This window comes from Myodes glareolus, chromosome 3, assembly GCF_982192425.1.
Source record: "Myodes glareolus chromosome 3, mMyoGla1.1, whole genome shotgun sequence".
NCBI lineage: Eukaryota > Metazoa > Chordata > Mammalia > Rodentia > Cricetidae > Myodes > Myodes glareolus.
The window spans coordinates 90,075,523-90,094,518 of NC_142028.1; the positions used below are offsets into that span (position 1 = coordinate 90,075,523).

An 18,996-nucleotide genomic window follows, 5' to 3' on the forward strand; every position below is an offset into this window, starting at 1 on the left:
CTTGCTGGTGGTGAGAGAGGTTTGCTACTCTGAAACTAACAATGCTGTCTGATTATAAACTGCAATCCGAGGAAATGCAAGGAGGAATAGGAAGCGACAAGGAAGAACTCAGGGAGTTGGATTAACTGTATACACATACAGAGAGACATACATGCATGCATGCATTTTCACACACGTGCACACACGTAACAACAAATCTTTCTCCTGGAAGGGAAAGAAATAACAGGCCACCAATGATCATCCTTAGTACACAGATCTTGGTGTCTAAATTTTATCCCCCAGAGGAATGAATACTGACACCTTACAAAAAGATGACACCTAGAGCTGGGTGTAAGAAGCTCAGGAAATGTCTGAACATCCCTCTGTTTCATTTAGGGGTGCCTGTCTTTCACTTGATAGAATTGAGTGAAAAAGACATAGAAGGCAAAGTATTCCCAAAAACAAACCAATGACAGGAAGATTGACAAAATAAATAATGTTAGAAGTGGATGATAACCCACTGAACCCAAAGAACCCATTAGTCTATCCTGATGATAGCAATGAGTGACATAAACGATAGACCGATAAACAGAAAATAAATGGGTGGAGACAGACAGACAGACACATACATACATACATACATACCACAGACAGAGAGACAGAAAGGATAGGTAGATGGATGAGAGAGAGAGGGAGAGAGAGGAAAGAGGAAAGAAAATAGGGAGACAGAGAGGGAGGGAGAGAGATGGAAGGAGGGCGGGATGGGGATAAGGAGGGAGGAAGAGGGAAGGAGGGGAAGAGTGAGAAGCAGGAGGCAGGGTGGGGGGATCCTTGCAGTAAAATGTCAGCTCATTAATACAGTGAGAGAAGCTCACAATGGACGATACACGGTTGGTTTTTCTTTTCTAGAACCTGCCACACCATCTTCCACAGTGACCACTAGTGTATATTCCCACCAGTGATGTCCAAAGTTCCCTTTTGTTCACATCCTCACCAGCATTTGCTTTGCTTTCTTAACAATAGTCATTCTGCCTAGGATGCAATGCACGCCATTTTAATTCCTCTGATGCCTTGTGGGATTGAACGTATTTCCATATCTTTTATTGGACATTTTTACCTTATCTTTTGAAAACTGTTCTTTTTTTTTTTTTGGTCCATTTACTGAGTCTGCTTTATTTTTTGTATTGATTTTTTTAGTTCTTTGCATATTCAAGATATGAATCCTATGTCAGATGTAAATCTAGTGAAAACATTCAATTCTGTAGGCTGTGTCTTGATTCCACTAACTTTCCCTTTGATGTACAGAAGCTTTTCAATCTCTTAAGGCCCCACGGTTAAATTTGGGTGATAGTCCCCAGCAACTGCAGCCCTCTGGTGAAAGTCCTTATCCGTGCAGATATCTTGAAAAAAAGGGTTTTTCTACTTTTTTCCCCCAATGGTGTCAGAGTTTCAGGACTTCTATGAAGGTCTTTGACCCACTTAGAGTTGGTTTTTGTGGAAAGTGAAATATAAGGATTTATTTTCCTTTTTGTACATGTGGATATCCCGTTTTCTTAGTACCAGTTGTTCAAAACGCTGTCTTTGCCACAATATGTATCTTTGTCAAACAAATAAATAAAACCAAAACCCTGTGGCTGTAGCTCCACAGACTTTCCTCTTGGCGCTCTACTTCACTAACTGACAGTCATGGCTCTGCGTCCACCCCATACTGTTTGTATTACTATGGCTCTGCAGTATAACATGAAATCAGGTATGGCAATATCTCCAGTAGTATTAGTGTTGTTCAAGACTTCTTTGGGTATCTGTGGTCTTCTGTGTCTCCATATGTATTTCAAGATTCTTTTTCCTATTTCTGTGAAGAGTGGCATTAGAATTTTGATTGGGGTTGCATTAAATCTACAGATTGCTTTTTGTAGGATGGCCATTTTTGCATTAGTTCTTTCCAATCCATAGGCATGAGAGATCTTTGTTTTTTTAATTTATTATTTATACAATATTCTGTCTGTGTGTATGTCTGCAGGCCAGAAGAGGGCACCAGACCTCATTATAGATGATTGTGAGCCACCATGTGGTTGCCATGTTCCCCATCACGATGTTAATGAACTGAACCTCTGAAACTGTAAGCGAGCCCTATTAAAGGTCTTCCTCATAAGAGTTGCCATGGTCATAGTGTCTCTTCACAGCAACAGGAACCCTAACTAAGATAGCATGTATATTATTAGGATACAGGATGGATATTGACTTTATATGGCATTTTTTTATCCTGATATTTTGATGAAAGCATTTTTCAGCTCTAAGAGTTTTCTGGTGAAGTCTTTTTGGTTTCTAATATATAGAATATAACAAATAAGGACGCTTTGACTTATTCCTTGCCTATTTATATCCCTTTTAATTCATTTCTCTGTCTTATTTCTCTGGCTGAGACTTCAAGCACTACATGAATAAGAGTGGAGAAAGCAGACATCTTTGTCTTATTTTTGGTCTTAGGAGAAATGCTTTGAGTTTTTGCTCTTTTTAGTACTGACTACAGGTTTGTCATATAGACTATGTTAAGATATGATTCCCTCCCTTCTTAGCTCTTCAAACACTATCATCAAAGGATGTTGGATTGTATCAAGAATCTGTCATTGAGTCCATTTATGTGAAGCATTATATTTATTGACTTATATATGTTGAACCATCCTTGCATTTCTGGAATGAAGTTAAATTGATCACAGTGAATGATCGTTTTTATGTGAATTCAGTTTTCAAATATTTTACTAAGAATTTTTTCATCTAACTTCATCAGGGAGATTGACCCATAATTTTCTTTTACTGTTGTTGTTGTTGTTGTTTTTGTAACAGGATAAAATTGGTTCCTGGGTGTGCACCTTTCTTTTAATTTTACAGAAAGCTCTGAGCAGAGTTTGCAGGTGTTACAGCTCTGGAGAGAAAGGTACGCTGACTATCAGAAGTCGGATTCTCCCTGCACGTGTTAGAGATTACCCTGACTGTTGGCAGTCAGGCTATTTCTGAAAGCGTTAAGCTCTAGAGGGAAAGGTACCCGATTGTCAGAAGTCAGGCAACACCTATAGTTTTGAAAGGAGGGCATCCTGGACACCTACAGCTGTGAGGAGAAAGGTATCCTGACTCGTCAGGAAGTCAGGCTAAACCTAAAGGTGGGTTATTGTGGGAGATAGTCATCCCACAGGATGAGGCAATCCTCCTCCTCTCTGAGAGAATCACTACAGCTGAGCTCTGTTCAACTCTGCTAAGAGGGTTTCCCAGAAGAGATTCTGCTCTGCTCTGGGCAAAATAAGGTCTTCACCCAAAAGTCTTTCAAGAGATTTATTTGTGAGGAAGGAATCCAGGAAAGTGGCCGTCTCTTCCAGGGTAGAGAAGGGTAGCTGCCAACTGAACAGGCACAGGACTTATATAGGGCTTCTTAGGGGTGGAGTTTTTCCAGGGAGAAGATTTTCAGGGAGGGGATTGGTCAGATTTCAACCTTTTTGAGCTTGGACAAGCTAGATTGGCTAGATTTCTTGCTCAGGGGTTAGTTGGTTTTCCTGCTCAGGGATTGGTTCGTGATCAATTGGTCAGGGGCAGATTTGGCTCTGATTTCAGGGCCAGGGTGTACTTTTTTCACTGGTTTTAGTTCCAGGGCCACAGTGTTTCTTTGGCTCTGGTTCCAGGGTCAGGGTGTGCTTCTTTGGTTCTGGTTTCAGGGCTAAAGTGTGTTTCTTTCACTGGCTCTGGTTTTAGGACCAGGGTGTGTTTCTTTCACTGGCTCTGGTTTCATGATCATGATGGGTTTCTTTGGCTGGCCCTTTTATCTCACAGGGTTGGTACTACTTACTCTGCAATGATATGATGGTATAATGATATAATTCTGCCATGAATACAACTGGGCCTGGGGTTTTTCAGTTGCATATTTTGCTTGTTTGTTTGTTCTTAGATTACTGCTTCAATTTGCTTGCTTGCTAGAGAGCTGTTGATTTGTTTTTCATCTTTATTTAACTATGATAGGTCAAATCATCTAGGAATACAACCATTTCTTTTAGGGTTTCCAATTTAGTGGCATACATGCTTTTAAAGTATGCCCTAACGAATTTACGAATTTCACGGATATCTGTTATAATTTCTGCCTTTTCATCTCTAATTTTACCAATATGAGTCTTCTCTTTCTTCAGTTTGGTGAAGGTCTACCCAACTCATTTATCAATTCTTCTCTTCATTGATTCATTTCTTGTATTACTTTGTTCACTTCTGTTTTCATTAACTTATGCCCCGATCTTAATCATTTATTTCCATCCACTGCTTTTGTATTTGGCTTGTTTCGGGCGGAGAATGAAGAATTCTAACATAATATTTATTTAAAGCCTTTCTCTCTTCCCAGTGGTGAACCTTCACTTTTCTATGAATCTCACCAGAAAATCTCCTTTACAATAAAAGTGCATGCCCTAAACCCTCTGCATAATACTAGCGGCTCCAGTTTTTTTTGTTGTTGTGGTGGTTGTGTTGTGTTGTTTTTTATCAAGTTCTAACCTCATCCAAGGCACCTCTTGAGCCACTCTATAATCTCATTAATTGAAAAGGAGGCAAAAAGAGTTTCTAGCAACTCATTGAGATAGAATGTGAAAGAAAGCCAAACAGTCTATATGGCTAATGTTAAGACAGATGTGGCTCTAATTTGAGACACCCACACCCATGCTCTCAAGCACATCTTAATCTCGTCTTCGGTGCCTCCCTTTCTCCTAACACTGATGCTTAGACTCCAATTCTGCTTCGCATTGAGGCCAACAATCCAGTTTTACCTGAAATGAAGTCCCGTAAAGGTTAAGGGAAATCTTGCACTGCTATAGGAACAGTGTGGCGCTGTGTCACTGTCCCTGCCACAGTTGACATTAGCATCAAATATTACTCAAATCTTAATCTGATAAATTTATACCTAGTGTCCCCAGGTCAGCGAAGGGATCCAGAGTCTGCGGCTTGCTCTGATGGGTAGGTGTGCCATGTGATGAGCCTGTTGGGCTGGTGGCGGCTGATTTACTTCCCATTCCAAAACCCCCTGGAAAGGAATGGAGACCATTGAAAATGAGTTAGTTCCCTGAGGCAGGATGCTGAGAGTTGGGGTTTCAAAGCACCTGCTCGGCTAATTCGAAGACAAATTAGGATGGAGCTTGAAAATGTGGGCGAGGTTCCGAGATGCTGTGACTCTGGTTGAGGTGAGTGGTGACCCAAAGCAAGGGTAAGACATGGGTCAGGCATCTGCCCTTCTCTGGCCATGCATGTTATTTCCTGACTTTCTTTCCCTTCAGAGATCAGGAGTCAGGCTCTATCTGAACAACCCCGGCCGCCCTGGGATCTTGCGTACCATCTTCCAACTGTAACATTTTTAACTTAAAATTTTTTTATGAGTATCTTATATTATGTGGGTGGATATTTTGCCTGTACATATGTTTGTGCACCATGTGTCTGCAATACCACAGAGCCCAGAAGACGGCATCAAGTCCCCTGGAACTAGAAGAGCAGACAGTTATGAGCCACCACGTGGGTGCCAGGAATCCAACCAGGGCCCGCTGCAAGAGCAGACAGGGTCAAAAAACAATTCAAAGTGACAGGCAATAAAAGCAAAACGTAGACCAATTGAACTAGAAAAACCTGTATGACAACAAAGAAACAAAGTAAAGTATACAATGGGGGACAATATTTGCCAGGCATTATTCTGATAAGGAGCTTGGTATATGTGTGTGTGTGTGTGTGCGTGTGTGTGTGTGTGTAGATATAAAATAACTTAATTATAAATTGACAAATAACTTGATTTAAAAATAAGCCAAGGACTTCTCTCCAAAGAAGATTTGCAAATGACCAGAACACATAAAAAGATTCTCAACATTGCTGTCTTAGTTACTTTTCTATTGCTGTGATGGGACACCAGGACCAAGGCACCTTAGAGTAGAAACGGTTTACTGGGGCTCACAGTTCCAGAGGGTTAGAGTTCACGCCATCACTGCGGGGAGCATGCAGCAGGCAGGCACAGTGCTAAAGCAGTACCCGAGCGCTTACATATTATCCACAAGCGTGGGGCATAGAGAGTTAGTTGGGAATGGGGTGACATTAGGAAATGTCAAGCCCACTCCCAGTGATACATCACCCCCTTCTCAAACAGTTCTGCCAACTGGGACCAACTACTCAAATAGAGAAGCCTATGGAGGTCAATTGTATTCAAATCACCACTGTCACCGATTATTAGGGGAAATGTGAATCGTGGAAACAATGAGATATTATCTTAGACCTGTTAGGATTGACATTTGTCAAAAACTAAGTATTTGAAGAAAAAACCAGGAGATTCTAAGTGGTAGGACCAATTCAGATCCATCTAATTATATTGTTGAGACTGATATAAAGAAGATGATCTTGTAAAGTCAAACCACAGATATATATCTTTATTAGATACTATATATATTATATATTGTAAATTATTTATTTACAAGACTTATTGCGGTTGAATTTTACAAGTTAAATATATAACTATATGTAGTATATATAATATCTATTTATAAAAATATAATACATGATTTATATAATATATATCATGTCATCAAGTGCATTGGGAAAAGTGCTGCTAGACTATAGATCATTAGGAATAATCAACTACACAGCGGACTATAATATTCCAAGTATCCACCTCATCTTGGGTGAAGGACCATGCATTTGCTACTGGTCACTTGTGTACAAAAAATAACCTGCTGGCCCTTACCTGGTTTGGTATGCCAGTCCCAACCTCCAGCAACATCTGGTTGGATGTTCACAGCAGGTGTGCTCGAAGCTGCAAATAGAGAGGAGATGAATGAGGACAGGAGGACTGGGAGCCTACCGGTCTGAGTTTGCACAGGACAAAGCTCTCTTCTCCAGCCTGCATGGCTTCACATGGCTTCTCAATGTCTAACGGATTTATCCCTCCTCCCGGGCTTTACCCCACTCTGCAACAGGAATATGTTCTGCTTTCATCTGTGCATGCTCATGAGAGCTGGGTAGAAACCCTAGGTTTTCTCAGTTCGTTCTTTGGCTCACCTTTCTGTTACCCCCATATCCACCCACTTGGAATTATAAGTGTGCACATGTCTGTCCTCATTTAATGCTGAGTTCCTTGAATGCAAAAACTGTCTTATTCATCTTTGTGCACCCCACTAATGTACTTAACATTCTGGGCCACGCAGAAAGAGGAAAAATATCCTTAAACTCAGTCCAGTTTAGCTTAGCATTGACAAGGGCACCCAAGTATGGGCCACTCAGAACTGGGAACTTGGTTTCTCCTTGGCTGTGGCATGGATTGAGAAGGAGGAGCATTCTAAACACTAACTGGGCAAACACAATGTATCTCCCACTATGCTGGTGGCAGATACGTGTCTACTGTCACTCAAAAAGAAACCCATTAGGGCTTCAAGAGAGATCATTCTGATCTCTAAGAAGTTCTGAGCAGAGCTGAGATAAAATGTGGTGTGACATGAAAGGGTCCTCCCTACAACTTGGCCATAAACATCGGCAAGTAGACCTCAGTCACTAAACTAGCATTACAAGTGGGACTGAAAACACACACACATATATACACACACATCACACTACATACACACACACACACACACACACATGCAAACATACTACACATACACCACACTGTATACAGACACACACACACTCTACACACAACACTACATACACAGACACACAGACAGACACATACCCCCACTACACAAATCATACACACAAACAAAGGACTCAAGGTACCAGGATCAGCATTCCAGGCTTCACAGTCATCTAGTGTGCTTACCTACTGTCAATAGCTCACGTACCTTCCTATCGGGTAATTAATTAAAAAGCACACACCATTATCAGGGACGATGGCTCTTTCCTTTCTGCTTTTCCCTACTCTGGCTCCATAGCAACCCATAAGAAAAGGTCAAACGTAGACAGCTTTGTCAACATTTGCTGTCTGGTTTTCTTAACATTTTATGTTTGTTTTATATCCATCAGGATAAAAATGAGGCACAGAGAGAGAGAAAGAGAGCCCCCAAAGGGCTGGAATGAAGATAGTACAGAGGAAAACTTGGAAATGAGGTCCCAGGCATGAGAATGGTACAGTAAATAGGGTTTCCACCGGCCATGACCAGGGCACACAATGTTGGCTCTTATGTTGGGTGAAATAAGGAGCCATTATGAACTCATAGGTGGCCTGGATGACATTTAAAAGAGAAAATAGTGATAACATTAATCACCACCCCTGAATCTGAAATGTGGAAAAACAGGATTCTTAAACCAGTAAAATACAGTGTTGATTTATGAGCAGATAGCCCAGATAATATGCTAATGAGTGACTGCTATAAAAATATTAAGATTGCTTGTATTCTTTGATTTGCAGTGAACTTAGGAATTTGTGTTTGCCTTAGGCATGGAGCACTTTTCAAGTCGGAGTAACCATGTCTCGAGTGCTCTGTAGCCATGCATAGCTAGAAGTGTCACATTAGACAGACGTGCCCCCATACATCCGTGTGGTATGTCCCAAACTCTGCTCTGACAACTGATAACTTTATTGAATGCTAACATCATATTTTACTAACTTAAGAAGCCGACTTTTTTACATTTCAAAGATCTCTGTAACTAGGACATAGCTTCCAAATGATTTAAAGTCGGAGCATTTTTTTCTTTTTTACTGGTACACAAAGTAATAACATATGTTATAATCAATGATGCCTTATGCTTCTGGAGTAAAAATAAGCAGCAATCCACAGCCCAATGCTTTCAGGACCATAGTGAAACCAACTTAAATGTTAAATAAGTCTCTTTCTGGTAAGAGTTTTTTAATACGTTAATAAATTGTCAATTTCTAAAGGCTTTACACACACACACACATGTGCACACATGTGCACGCGCTCACACACACACACACACACACACACACACAGATGCATTTACATCTCAGTACTCCTCATTGTCTTATGAAAAAAACCTCTCCATTATTCCATTAAGTGCCATAGAAAACACTTTCCTACCATGCACTGTAGGGGAAGGACTTCTCGTGGGCTGCAGAAAGGGGTCGCTAGAAGCACTGGACGTGTTCAGAAAGGAGCCCAGCAAATCCTGACCTGGTGGCTTAGCAGGGGCTCCAAAAGGGTCAAAGGTGGTACCTAGAAAACAAAGGGAAAAATGCATTTCTTTATCCTGCTAGATCATTGCTGTATAGAATATTGATTATAGATTATATGGTGTATACCATGTGTGTGTATGTGTGTGTTTGGTGTATATTGTGTGTGTGTGTGTGTGTGTGTGTGTGTGTGTGTGTGTGTGCATATCCAGGACACCATAGAGTGCAGGTATCTGTCCTCATCCTCTCCCTTGCTTGAGACTGTTTTCCTGCTGCATACATCAGGCTAGCCAGCCTGGAGCTTCTGGGGTTGTCTTCCTTTACTTCCCATCCCCTTGCAGAAGTGCTGGGATTACAGATGTTCATACAACATGTCCAGCTTTTATGTGGGTTCTGGGGGTTCAGACGCAGGTTCTGACACTGTGTGGTAAGCTGTTTGGCTCAATTAGTCATCTCCTCAAGACAGATTTTGAAAATCAACATAAGGGCAGCAAATCATAGTTACAGACTAACTAGAAAACAAGGTCAACACAGATGAATCCATGAACTGCCCAAACTAGGTACAGGCTACAGGGGTTCGGTGACTATGAGTGTTCATGTAAAAGGAATTAATGGGAGAAAACAGACAGGGGCACTGCTATAAAGACAAACAGCAGAAAACCCCACTGACTGGACTCGTTATAGCTCAATTGATAGAGTGCTTGCCTACCATACATGAAGCCTTGGGTTTGATCCCCAAAACCACAAGACTAGGCAAGGTGGTATACGCCTGTAATTCCAGCATTTAGAAGGTGGAAACAAAAGGATCAGAAGTTCAAGGTCGTCTTGGGTTACACAGTGAGTTCAAGCTCAGCCTGAGTTATGTAAGAGCCACGTCAAAAGGAAAGGCCAACCCCACTAAGTAGGTCTTTCTTTAACTTTGTTTCTAAGTGACCTTCAGCTCACTTGAAAGCTAAAAACAGAATAAAATGAGAGCAGCAGTGAAGCTGCCTTCTCTTGAGTCCACAGGACACAAGCATTTCTAAAACACTGACTCAACAGCCTGCTAGGAGCTAGAGAAAGCTGGGCAGAAACTAGGAATGTTGAAGGCCCTGGTTGCCAGCAATAGTGAAGCTTCCTAGGGCTCTACTGTGTTATGGAGAAGACCTTGGCGGGGGAGGGGAGGAGAGGGCTCGGTTTCTCCCTGTCACCTTCACTCAACCCTTGTGAAAGTGAGGATCAGAAACTTGCCCTTGTTCAAGTCCAGGCAACACTATACTAGACTCACATTCAAATCTTCCGGCTCCAGGCAAACCCCACAAGCATCAGTCATGAAATGAACAGGATGCCTGCCAAACGCTGAGCTGCAGGGAGACAACTGCCCTCTGATTTCTCACTGTTAAGCAAGGACCAAAACCTCCTTGAGCTACCTAAAGTGAGATGTCACTTCCAAATCTGTAGGCGCCAAGCGGATGACAGCGGGCTTCGTGAATCAGGGCTGACCCATTCTAGAAATAGACCCGGGGACCAAACCAGCAAACAACCACTTCCCACTGTCACGATGTAGCGGGGCACGTGGCTCACAAGTTCACAGTTATGACGTCACTCGTATAATGCGCTCCCAACACCGTGGGGCAGCAGATCAGCTTCTTGCGGCAGTACCTGCATCGTTTCGGACAGTGTAGCCCAAGATGCACATCCCTTGCCCCACTTAGTGTCATGAGACCTCATCCTCTCTGACACAAGAACAGTGCGGTTAGCAGGGTGACCGGAAGAGGGACAACGGGTCAGCCCACCTGATTCTAGTGGATGCTAACCAGTGGAGAAGATAGGAAAGACTTCTTAGATTGCCGGAGCACTTTCAATATCACCTTGTTCTAGAAATTCCCAGAACCAACGATGAAAGGTAAATACCACAGCTATTTAACTCAAGAGTTAGTCTTCACCTTTATGCCCATAGACAGTGTCCCCAACTAAGCAAAGTAAGAGGGTTTTTGCTGTTTCGTTTTGTTTTTGAGACAAGGTCTTACTAGGTAATCCTGGCTGGCTTGGAACTCCCTATGTAGACCACACTGGCCTGAAACTGACAAAGATCCACCTGCCTCTGCCTCAATGCTGTGGTAAAGGCATACACCACTACACCTGGCCAAATTTATTTTTGGGGGGGGGGGGCGATGTCTCAAGACAGCATTTCTCTGTGTAACAGCCAAGCTGTTCCGGAACTCATTTTGTACACCAGGCTGGCTTTGAATTCACAGAAATCAGCCTGCCTCTGCCTCCTGAGTGCTGATATTAAATGTGTGGGCCATCACCGCCCAGCTCAAATTAAATTTTGAACAGACTACCCAGATAGTTAAATGTTAGTTCTGTGATCCAAATGCAGCCATTAATTCTAGACGTGGTGTTCTGTTTCTTTTTGGAGGGAGAGAATACTTGAGCCTTATATCTAGGTCTGCCATCACTAGCAGGGTATGCTCAGATAGCATATCTGTGATTTTTACAGACAGAATTAACTAACGTTGGCAGTGCCTTCTAGCTCTGACATGAATACACTTAGCAGCTTGGGACTGTGAAGGGTTAAATTATCAAATATCCTTCAGATAGTTTGTCTTAAAACTCGGCCATTGGAACACTGCTGATTTCTATCTTGGGATTTTGTTTCCCTGACAGACCTTTTACTCATCCTGATAAACTGGAACAGGATGGAAGAAAGCAAATCACAGAAGAGCCATGATGAAGGATGCCGGCTCCCAAGTTCAAATCCAGCCACCACCACGGGGAACCATGCACCTGAGCTCTGTAATCTGTGCCCCTTCTCACAAAAGAGGCATCTAGCAGAACTTCACACGCCAAGACTAGCCCAGAGCCCAGAAAAACGTGAAGGATAGCATTCCCCAAGCCTAAGTGGTTACAGCTCATCTCTTTACCCTTCCTAAAGCAGCATCACCTTAACCGTGACAGTCATGGGGGTGCTGGTGTATGCTGGTTATTCTGAAGTCGTAATGAATCTCTGGTACCCAGCTACATCTTCTTGCAAATGTTCATGCTGTGGCTGACCGGAAAAGGGAAGTCTGTGGTAGTGTGTCAGGTGAAATTGAGCATGTATGACTCAGACTCCTTACAAAAACGAGCCACACTTCTCTCCCAGCCATGCTGCTAGCCTGAGCCCCTCAAGCATATTCTGCTGTAACCAAACACTTCTCGGGACAGCCAGGGTATACCCAGAAAACTAGAATTCCAAAAGGTGTTACTGGAGGCCTGAGGGCGAGCCCCGAGGCCACAGGTCAAGCTGGGACCCCAGCCCCATCAATTCCCAGCTGTTTGAACAAATGCTGCTAATTAAACTGGAAGCTTCTATTTCCTTAACTACAGAGCAGAGACAACGATAGCATCTGTCTACAGATTTTTATAAGAACGGAGTCATGTTTAATCGTGTATTCTATATCTGGCAAGCGGCGAGTATCACACAGCTATCAGCTGCTGTAGTAAATAACAGCTCATCCATCTCCATCTCCAAGCAGAAGTAACTAACTAAAGTAGACTCAAGGCTCAAGTCTGGAGAACAGGAAATTAAGAGGATGGAGTTAAGCCAGAGGATCAGGATGCCTGCTGCGAGACAGTGTCTTCTGGATGTTACAGGAAAGCCGCACCAGCGACATCTCAACCATACGGCTGGCTAAACAAGGCCTGCACAGTGACAGCACTGGGGGCACGCAACACAGACAGAGGAAATTTTACAAGGCTGCACCCCTAGGTGAAGAGCTACAGAAAATCACTGGCTGCGGAGCAAGAGACACTCTTATCCCCCAGGGATGAGCTCCCTGAGAGACTGGCCAATTTCAGTACGTCAGTCCTAAGCATATAGGATCAACACTTAGAGGACTCAGTAGGTTGATACTGATGTAGCAATAAGAATTAAGAAAGGAGAAATTATGAATTTGAGAGGGGGTATGGAAGGAGATGGAAGAGGGAGGGGAAAGGGGGAAATGAGGCAAATAGTGTTCATGTATGAAGGTCTCAAAAAATAAAAAAAATAAATAAAAAAGAGTATGGGTACAAATATATTCCTACACGTTTTTACCAAAATGGTCATTTTTTTGTTATTTTCCTTATGCTCTCCCAAGGAACTTTCAAAGAAACCAGAAAAGTTCAGCTTACTAAAACATTTGAATTCTATGTGCTTGGCCCAAAAGTTATTCCCGAAGTCCGGGATAACAGAGAAATACGGGGAAATTACCTTCTCCCACTCTTAGGGTTGGCGACGCAGAGGCGGAGGTGGCGGCGCGGCGTGGTGTGGATTGCGCTGACGCGGGTCCACTAGGATGAAAGACATCTTCTACCCCAGCCTGTCCTGCCTGGGCAGGACCCGTGGCACCTCCACCCCCAAACAGGTCACTCAGCAGTTCCGAATTGCTGGGAGGCGCTGCCAGCGGGGAGAAGTTCCTGCTCACGTCGGACCCTTCCAGGCCCAGGAGGTCCACCTCTTCCGGGGGAGGAGGGGCTGCTGGCTCCTGCTCCTTGCTGGGCTTCTTGGCTCCGTGAGGCTTGTCACCATTGGCGTTGCCGTGGGGGCTCGAGAGGGTCAGGAGTTCATCATCCGACTGCTCACTTTCCTGATTCACCAGGGCAGCGTGGTCCTCCTCACAGAACGACTTTTCTGATTTCTGATCTATGAAAGGCCAATGTGCAGATAAATAATTGGATGACCAACCACAGGCGAGGTTTACTACGAGTACATTATTCCAGAAAGGGAAGATAGACCAGCTCTGAGCAAACAATGCTTTCAGACCCCTCCCAATGCAATAAGTGTTTAATTTCAAATCATTCTCGGCTTTTTTTTTTTTTTTCACCATCTGCAAGGCGAGATAACATAAGGGCTAAGAAGGAAAACTCTGGATCTGCCGGCCTAGTATGGAACTCAGCTCCACCCCTCACTGTGTAACACCTAGTCCTTTGCGGACACTTCTCACTGCCCTTTGTCTCTCCACACCACCTGAAGCAGAAGCAACACACCCTAAGAAGCAAATTCAAGGGCTCGACCTCACAGTCCTCCCACCATCCTGCAAGGAGATATTTTCCTACAAAACGGGCTTAGGAAAGGCGCTTCTGCTGGGAGAAATGGAAGGCCTCTATGCGCTTTTCCAGGCCCTGGTCGGAAACATCTTCCATAGATAGCACTTTGTTATCGCACACCAGACAGACCAACAGATCGACAGACCCACAATCTGAATGGGGGGCTGGGGACCCCAACTCGGAAACATGAACATCTATGGGAAAGGCTTGGTTGATCTAAGTTTGGTGGTGTGGTGGTGCACACTCAGCAGGAGAGTGTGCTCGGAATGGGTATATGAAGCTACCTTCAGGTTCTGCTGCCTCACACAAGTTACTATTTGCTTATATGTCCCACTGCAGAAGCGTTCATGTTTGATTGCAGGTTGTCACCTGAGATGTCACCAGTAAAGTTAAATAATATGTTTAACATACCTTTGCAAAACGTAAAAGCCCCAAGCAGATAAGAGAGTGTACCTGTGCTAAAGACAGAGATTCTTTTTTAAAAGATTTTACGTGTGAGTGCCCGTCTATATGTCCGTGTACCATGTGTGTGCCTCTGGAGGCAAGAAGAGGACATCAGATCTCCTGCAATTGGAGTTACAGAGGGTCCTCGGCAGAAACATCAGGTGTTCTTAACCACTAAGTCATCTCTCCTGACGCATGCAGAAATTATTTCTACATATTAACATGCCAATGGGAATGTGAGAGTAATGTTTTATTAGAAGCTGTTACTGGGGAAAAGATGCAAGCTAAGGACCAAGAAGGGGCTGACAATCTATCTGCAAGTCAGGTTCGGCTGGGCTTCCAAGTCTGAGAAGCTCTCGTTGCATTGTTCAAAAGGAAATTCCGTAAGCAAACCTTTAACCCAAAGTACCCGGATGAATATGTTTTAACTAACACTGAAAACGTCTACAGGATGTAGGAATACTGTGCTACGTTCACACATCAGAGGAAGGTCAATCAAGAAAAATCAAGGCCTAGGCCACCTCTGAAGCTGAATCTCCACTCCTTTCACATACAGTCTTGACCATTTGGTTCTGTACCACACTTTGTAGCCAACCTCTGCAAACCGCAAAGCAAGAATGGCCAGTATCCATACTAGAATGCCCATGGCTGTCTCCTCAAGATAGTAATGTAAAGTGCTAGGTTGTGAAGGGGTCTGGAAATGCCTCCAGCTGTGGGAAAAACAGCACAGTGGGAGATTCCTGTCTGGGTTAATGATTGCTAAAGCACCTAGCAGAGATACAGGCCAGGTGACTGCCTTCACCTATGCCAGGGCAAGACCCAGTCTGCCTTGCTAGAAGTATGGTGCTTGAGACAGCACTCAACTTTATATCTTTAGAATATTTGCCTGAAGGCAGGCAACTCTTTGTTAGTCTTTCTGAGTTGTCAACTGCCTAAGGAGAGATCTTAGAACATGTGTTCTAATCATCAGTTTTCATCAGTCTTGGAAAATGTGCCTTGGAAACACTGTGCAAACACAGAAGGGAGAAGTTAGCCTACACTGGATGGGAAAGCAGGCAAGTTGCCTGATCTGAAAAATAAATGAAGGGAAAGGTCTGAAATAAGGGAGAAATTAAGATTGCTCCGAGAAGTGTCTTAATAAAACCACCAGACAACTTAGCCACCTAATCACCTCATTCTAACTTGGAGGTTTTACCATACCTTGCCAACAGAGGGAGGCAAAGAAGCCACCTTGCCCGAGATTCCTGGGATGGTCTGGAGGGAGGTCTGCTGTAGCCTGACCTGCAAGACAAAAGGCCGCACAGCGTCAGCCTAACATAGGAAAGAAAGTAACAGTAAGCAACCCAGAGGCTTCATCCGGAAAACCCAAACCAGCCGTGACTCATACCTCCTAGGGCCAGCGTGTCCTGATGCTCCTGCTGAGAGGAAAAGAGGATGCTGGGGTTCACATCTTTTGAGCAATAGTGCTCCCATGGGGGAGTCAAGTCGATCACTTTGTCTTGGGGCTGCACTTCTATATCCAGTGTCACTTGGAACAGCTGAGGATATTTTTCTGGCACATCACATGCGTCCAACTCGGGTCTAATGGAAAGAAAAACACAGCGTGCGCAGTGCGATCAGCAGGATGCTCAGCACGAGGCTCGGCTCACACTGACGAGTTCAGCCTGAAACTCACTTCTAGGTAGACTCAGTCACTAACCAGGTGTTCCTTTACTCTGCTATGCCTCAGTTTCCTCTCCAGAGAAGACAAAGTAACACTTGTCCAAATCATTTGGCTGCTACCAAGCACGCGAGTGAAAGCACGGTGAGAAGCGGGGTTGAGACATCTGCCTGGCACACACTGGCCAGCTAAAGGGGTCATCAAAATGAGATGGATCCAAAGCCACCTTCTCAGCCTGGACCCTTGAATCCTTCTTAGCTCCCTGTCTCCTGACTCCGGCAACCCCTGTCACCCCAGATTCAGTCACACTCTGAGATCCGTAGCCAGATTTTGTTATAGCAACCGCAGGTCAATATTTGGTGCAGCTGGGTTCCCCAGAACCTCTTTCACAGTGCTCTAGCCAGACACCCCTTATAAGGGCCCACTGTCTATGCTATTCTATAAATTAAACTGCCATTCCTGTTGGGCATAAGCATCCACAAACACAAAGGATAGAGACCTTTGTTCCCTAATAGGGAACTTTAGGTCTTTCTAATTAACTCTGTGATCCACATGCATTTCTTTAAAAAAAAATATTTATTTACTTTATGTATATGAGTGCTCTATCTGCATGTACGCCAGAAGAGGCCATCAGATCCCATTATAGATGGTTGTGAGCTACCATGTACTTACTGGGAATTGAACTCAGGACCTCTGGAAAAGCAGTCAGGGCTCTCAACCACTGAGCCATCTCCCTAGCCCCCCATATGCACTTCTTAAGATCAACTACACTCAACCGAAAAGCTTTCAAATGCTTGCAGCCTGTCTGGGCTCAACAGTCCACAGTGTGGGACTTTGGAGGTGGCGGCATGCTACTACAGACACTCAGGGCTTCCCGGCTCTGCTGGTGAAGACCTTAGGTCCACAGGGCACTTACTTGGTGAACTTTAAAACTGTTGTGTCCAGTGGTATAAATCCAGAATGAAACTGGAGCTGGAATATCTGTGTGTTGGTCACCTAAAGAAAACGTGCAAGAAGTACGATCAGCAGGAGAAAAGGGAGTCTACACCAAAGACCGGGTTTGAGGAGCCAGTACCTTCTATTGTTTCTTTATCGGATGCTTTGTGGAGTACGAATATTAAATGAATTCCCAGCTTCGTTTCTAGTTTCTCTTCTCCAGGAGAGCAAGTCAATTCCTAACCCACCAAGGTCCCATGTTCTTGTATATTCTGCCTTCCCAGGGTGTCCTTCTCCAACCTGACAAACTCATCCTTCATGGCCTGCCTCCATACTCTGCTTGGCCACCACTGGCTAAAGCAAACTGTCCCCATAACAGTGCCCCAGTGACACAGCAGAGTGGATGTTCACACATGCTTGACCTGCCCCCTCCTCAGATCAGCTTTGAAAAGCTAAAAATACAATATTACTCTTGTTAATCTAAAACACCTAGGCAATGGATATAATATGTGATCTTAGCAAATATTTAATTAATTAAGATATAGGTACTTGCGCCAGGCAGTGGTGATGCATGCCTTTAATCCCAGTACTCAGGAGGCAGAGGCAGGCGGATTTCTGTGAGTTTGAGGCCAGCCTGGTCTACAAGAGCTAGTTCCAGGACAGGCTCCAAAGCTACAGAGAAACCCTGTCTCAAAATATATATATATATAATTACTTGCAATATCTTTCCTAATAACCAAAGAGTAGAAATAATCTAAACATGAAGAATCAATAAATGTGGTATATTCATTCAATGGAACATTACTTAACTATATGAAGGAATGAAATATTGATACATGCTAAAAACACAAATAAACCTCCAAGATATTACAATGGTGAGAAAAGTCAGCCGGCATAGACCACATATTGTATGATTCCATTTATCTGAAATGTTCCCAAATAGGAAAGCCTCCAGAAACAGAAAAAAAGGATTCACAGTAGTCAGAAGGCAAGCAGGGAAAGAGAGAAGGGTGGTGACTGCTAGTGGGTTAAGGTTTTTTTTTAGGGGTGAAGAAACACTCTTAAGTAAGAGAATTCTAACGGTAGCAATATCTTTTGAGCACACTAAAAATCATTGCCCTTGGGGAGGCATTCTGAGACCCGAATTCAGGTCATCAGGCTTGGTGGTAACACCGTTGACCTACTGAGCCATCTCTCGGGGTTAAAGTCCTAACTATACACATGTTTAATTAAAATCTCTCACTTCATAGTGATCCTCTAAAAGAAAGACTTGGGTTCTCAGGAACGGGCTTTGTTGAGGTTCTGGGGCTGTCTCCCCATGATTGTACATAAGTCCCGATCTGCCTGGGTCTCCATTCCCTCCCGCAGTGATGGAGAAGACATCAGCAGGTGTTAAGGGTCCTTCTCACTCTAAACTCACAGGGCCATCAAGCCCTGAATGCCAGAGAAAAGACCCAGTAATACTCCCATTACAAATTCAAGTGGGCTCACAGTCTGAGTCCCCCTGCAAGCTTACCTTAGCCTGCAGCCGGCTCCCGATGGTTGACCGCAGGTGGTACATGGAAACAATGACATCGCCTTGGGCTGTGATATTCAGGGGGATGAAGATTTTCCCATCTTGGACTCGGTATTCTCTTTAAACGGAGATCAGAAGAGACCATGAAAGTGTCCAGGCTGGTACTATCACAGCCACAGGAATGTGCCTTTGTGGCTTTAAGAGACCTGTTTGCCCAGGCTTGGACCAAGAAATTACTTCCTGTCTTGTGCAAAGGTAGGAATGCAGCCAGTGTGGACTGGATGCAAA

The 18,996-nt window shown here is 43.8% G+C and overlaps 1 protein-coding gene across 7 annotated transcripts in view; it reads right to left on the minus strand.

Annotated features, from left to right (window-relative positions):
- The window catches only part of Dnajc6 (DnaJ heat shock protein family (Hsp40) member C6), a 157,430-nt gene that overhangs the window by 12,641 nt on the left and 125,793 nt on the right, over positions 1 to 18,996 (minus strand). For all 7 annotated transcript variants that reach the window (XM_087904802.1, XM_087904808.1, XM_087904805.1 and 4 more), the window contains 8 exons: positions 18,709 to 18,826; positions 17,173 to 17,252; positions 15,984 to 16,177; positions 15,797 to 15,877; positions 13,317 to 13,748; positions 9,009 to 9,143; positions 6,719 to 6,787; positions 4,907 to 5,026 (listed from right to left, as the gene is read on the minus strand). In XM_087904802.1, coding sequence (XP_087760928.1) covers positions 4,907 to 5,026; positions 6,719 to 6,787; positions 9,009 to 9,143; positions 13,317 to 13,748; positions 15,797 to 15,877; positions 15,984 to 16,177; positions 17,173 to 17,252; positions 18,709 to 18,826 — 1,229 coding nt within the window. The remainder of the gene's footprint in view (positions 1 to 4,906; positions 5,027 to 6,718; positions 6,788 to 9,008; positions 9,144 to 13,316; positions 13,749 to 15,796; positions 15,878 to 15,983; positions 16,178 to 17,172; positions 17,253 to 18,708; positions 18,827 to 18,996) is intronic.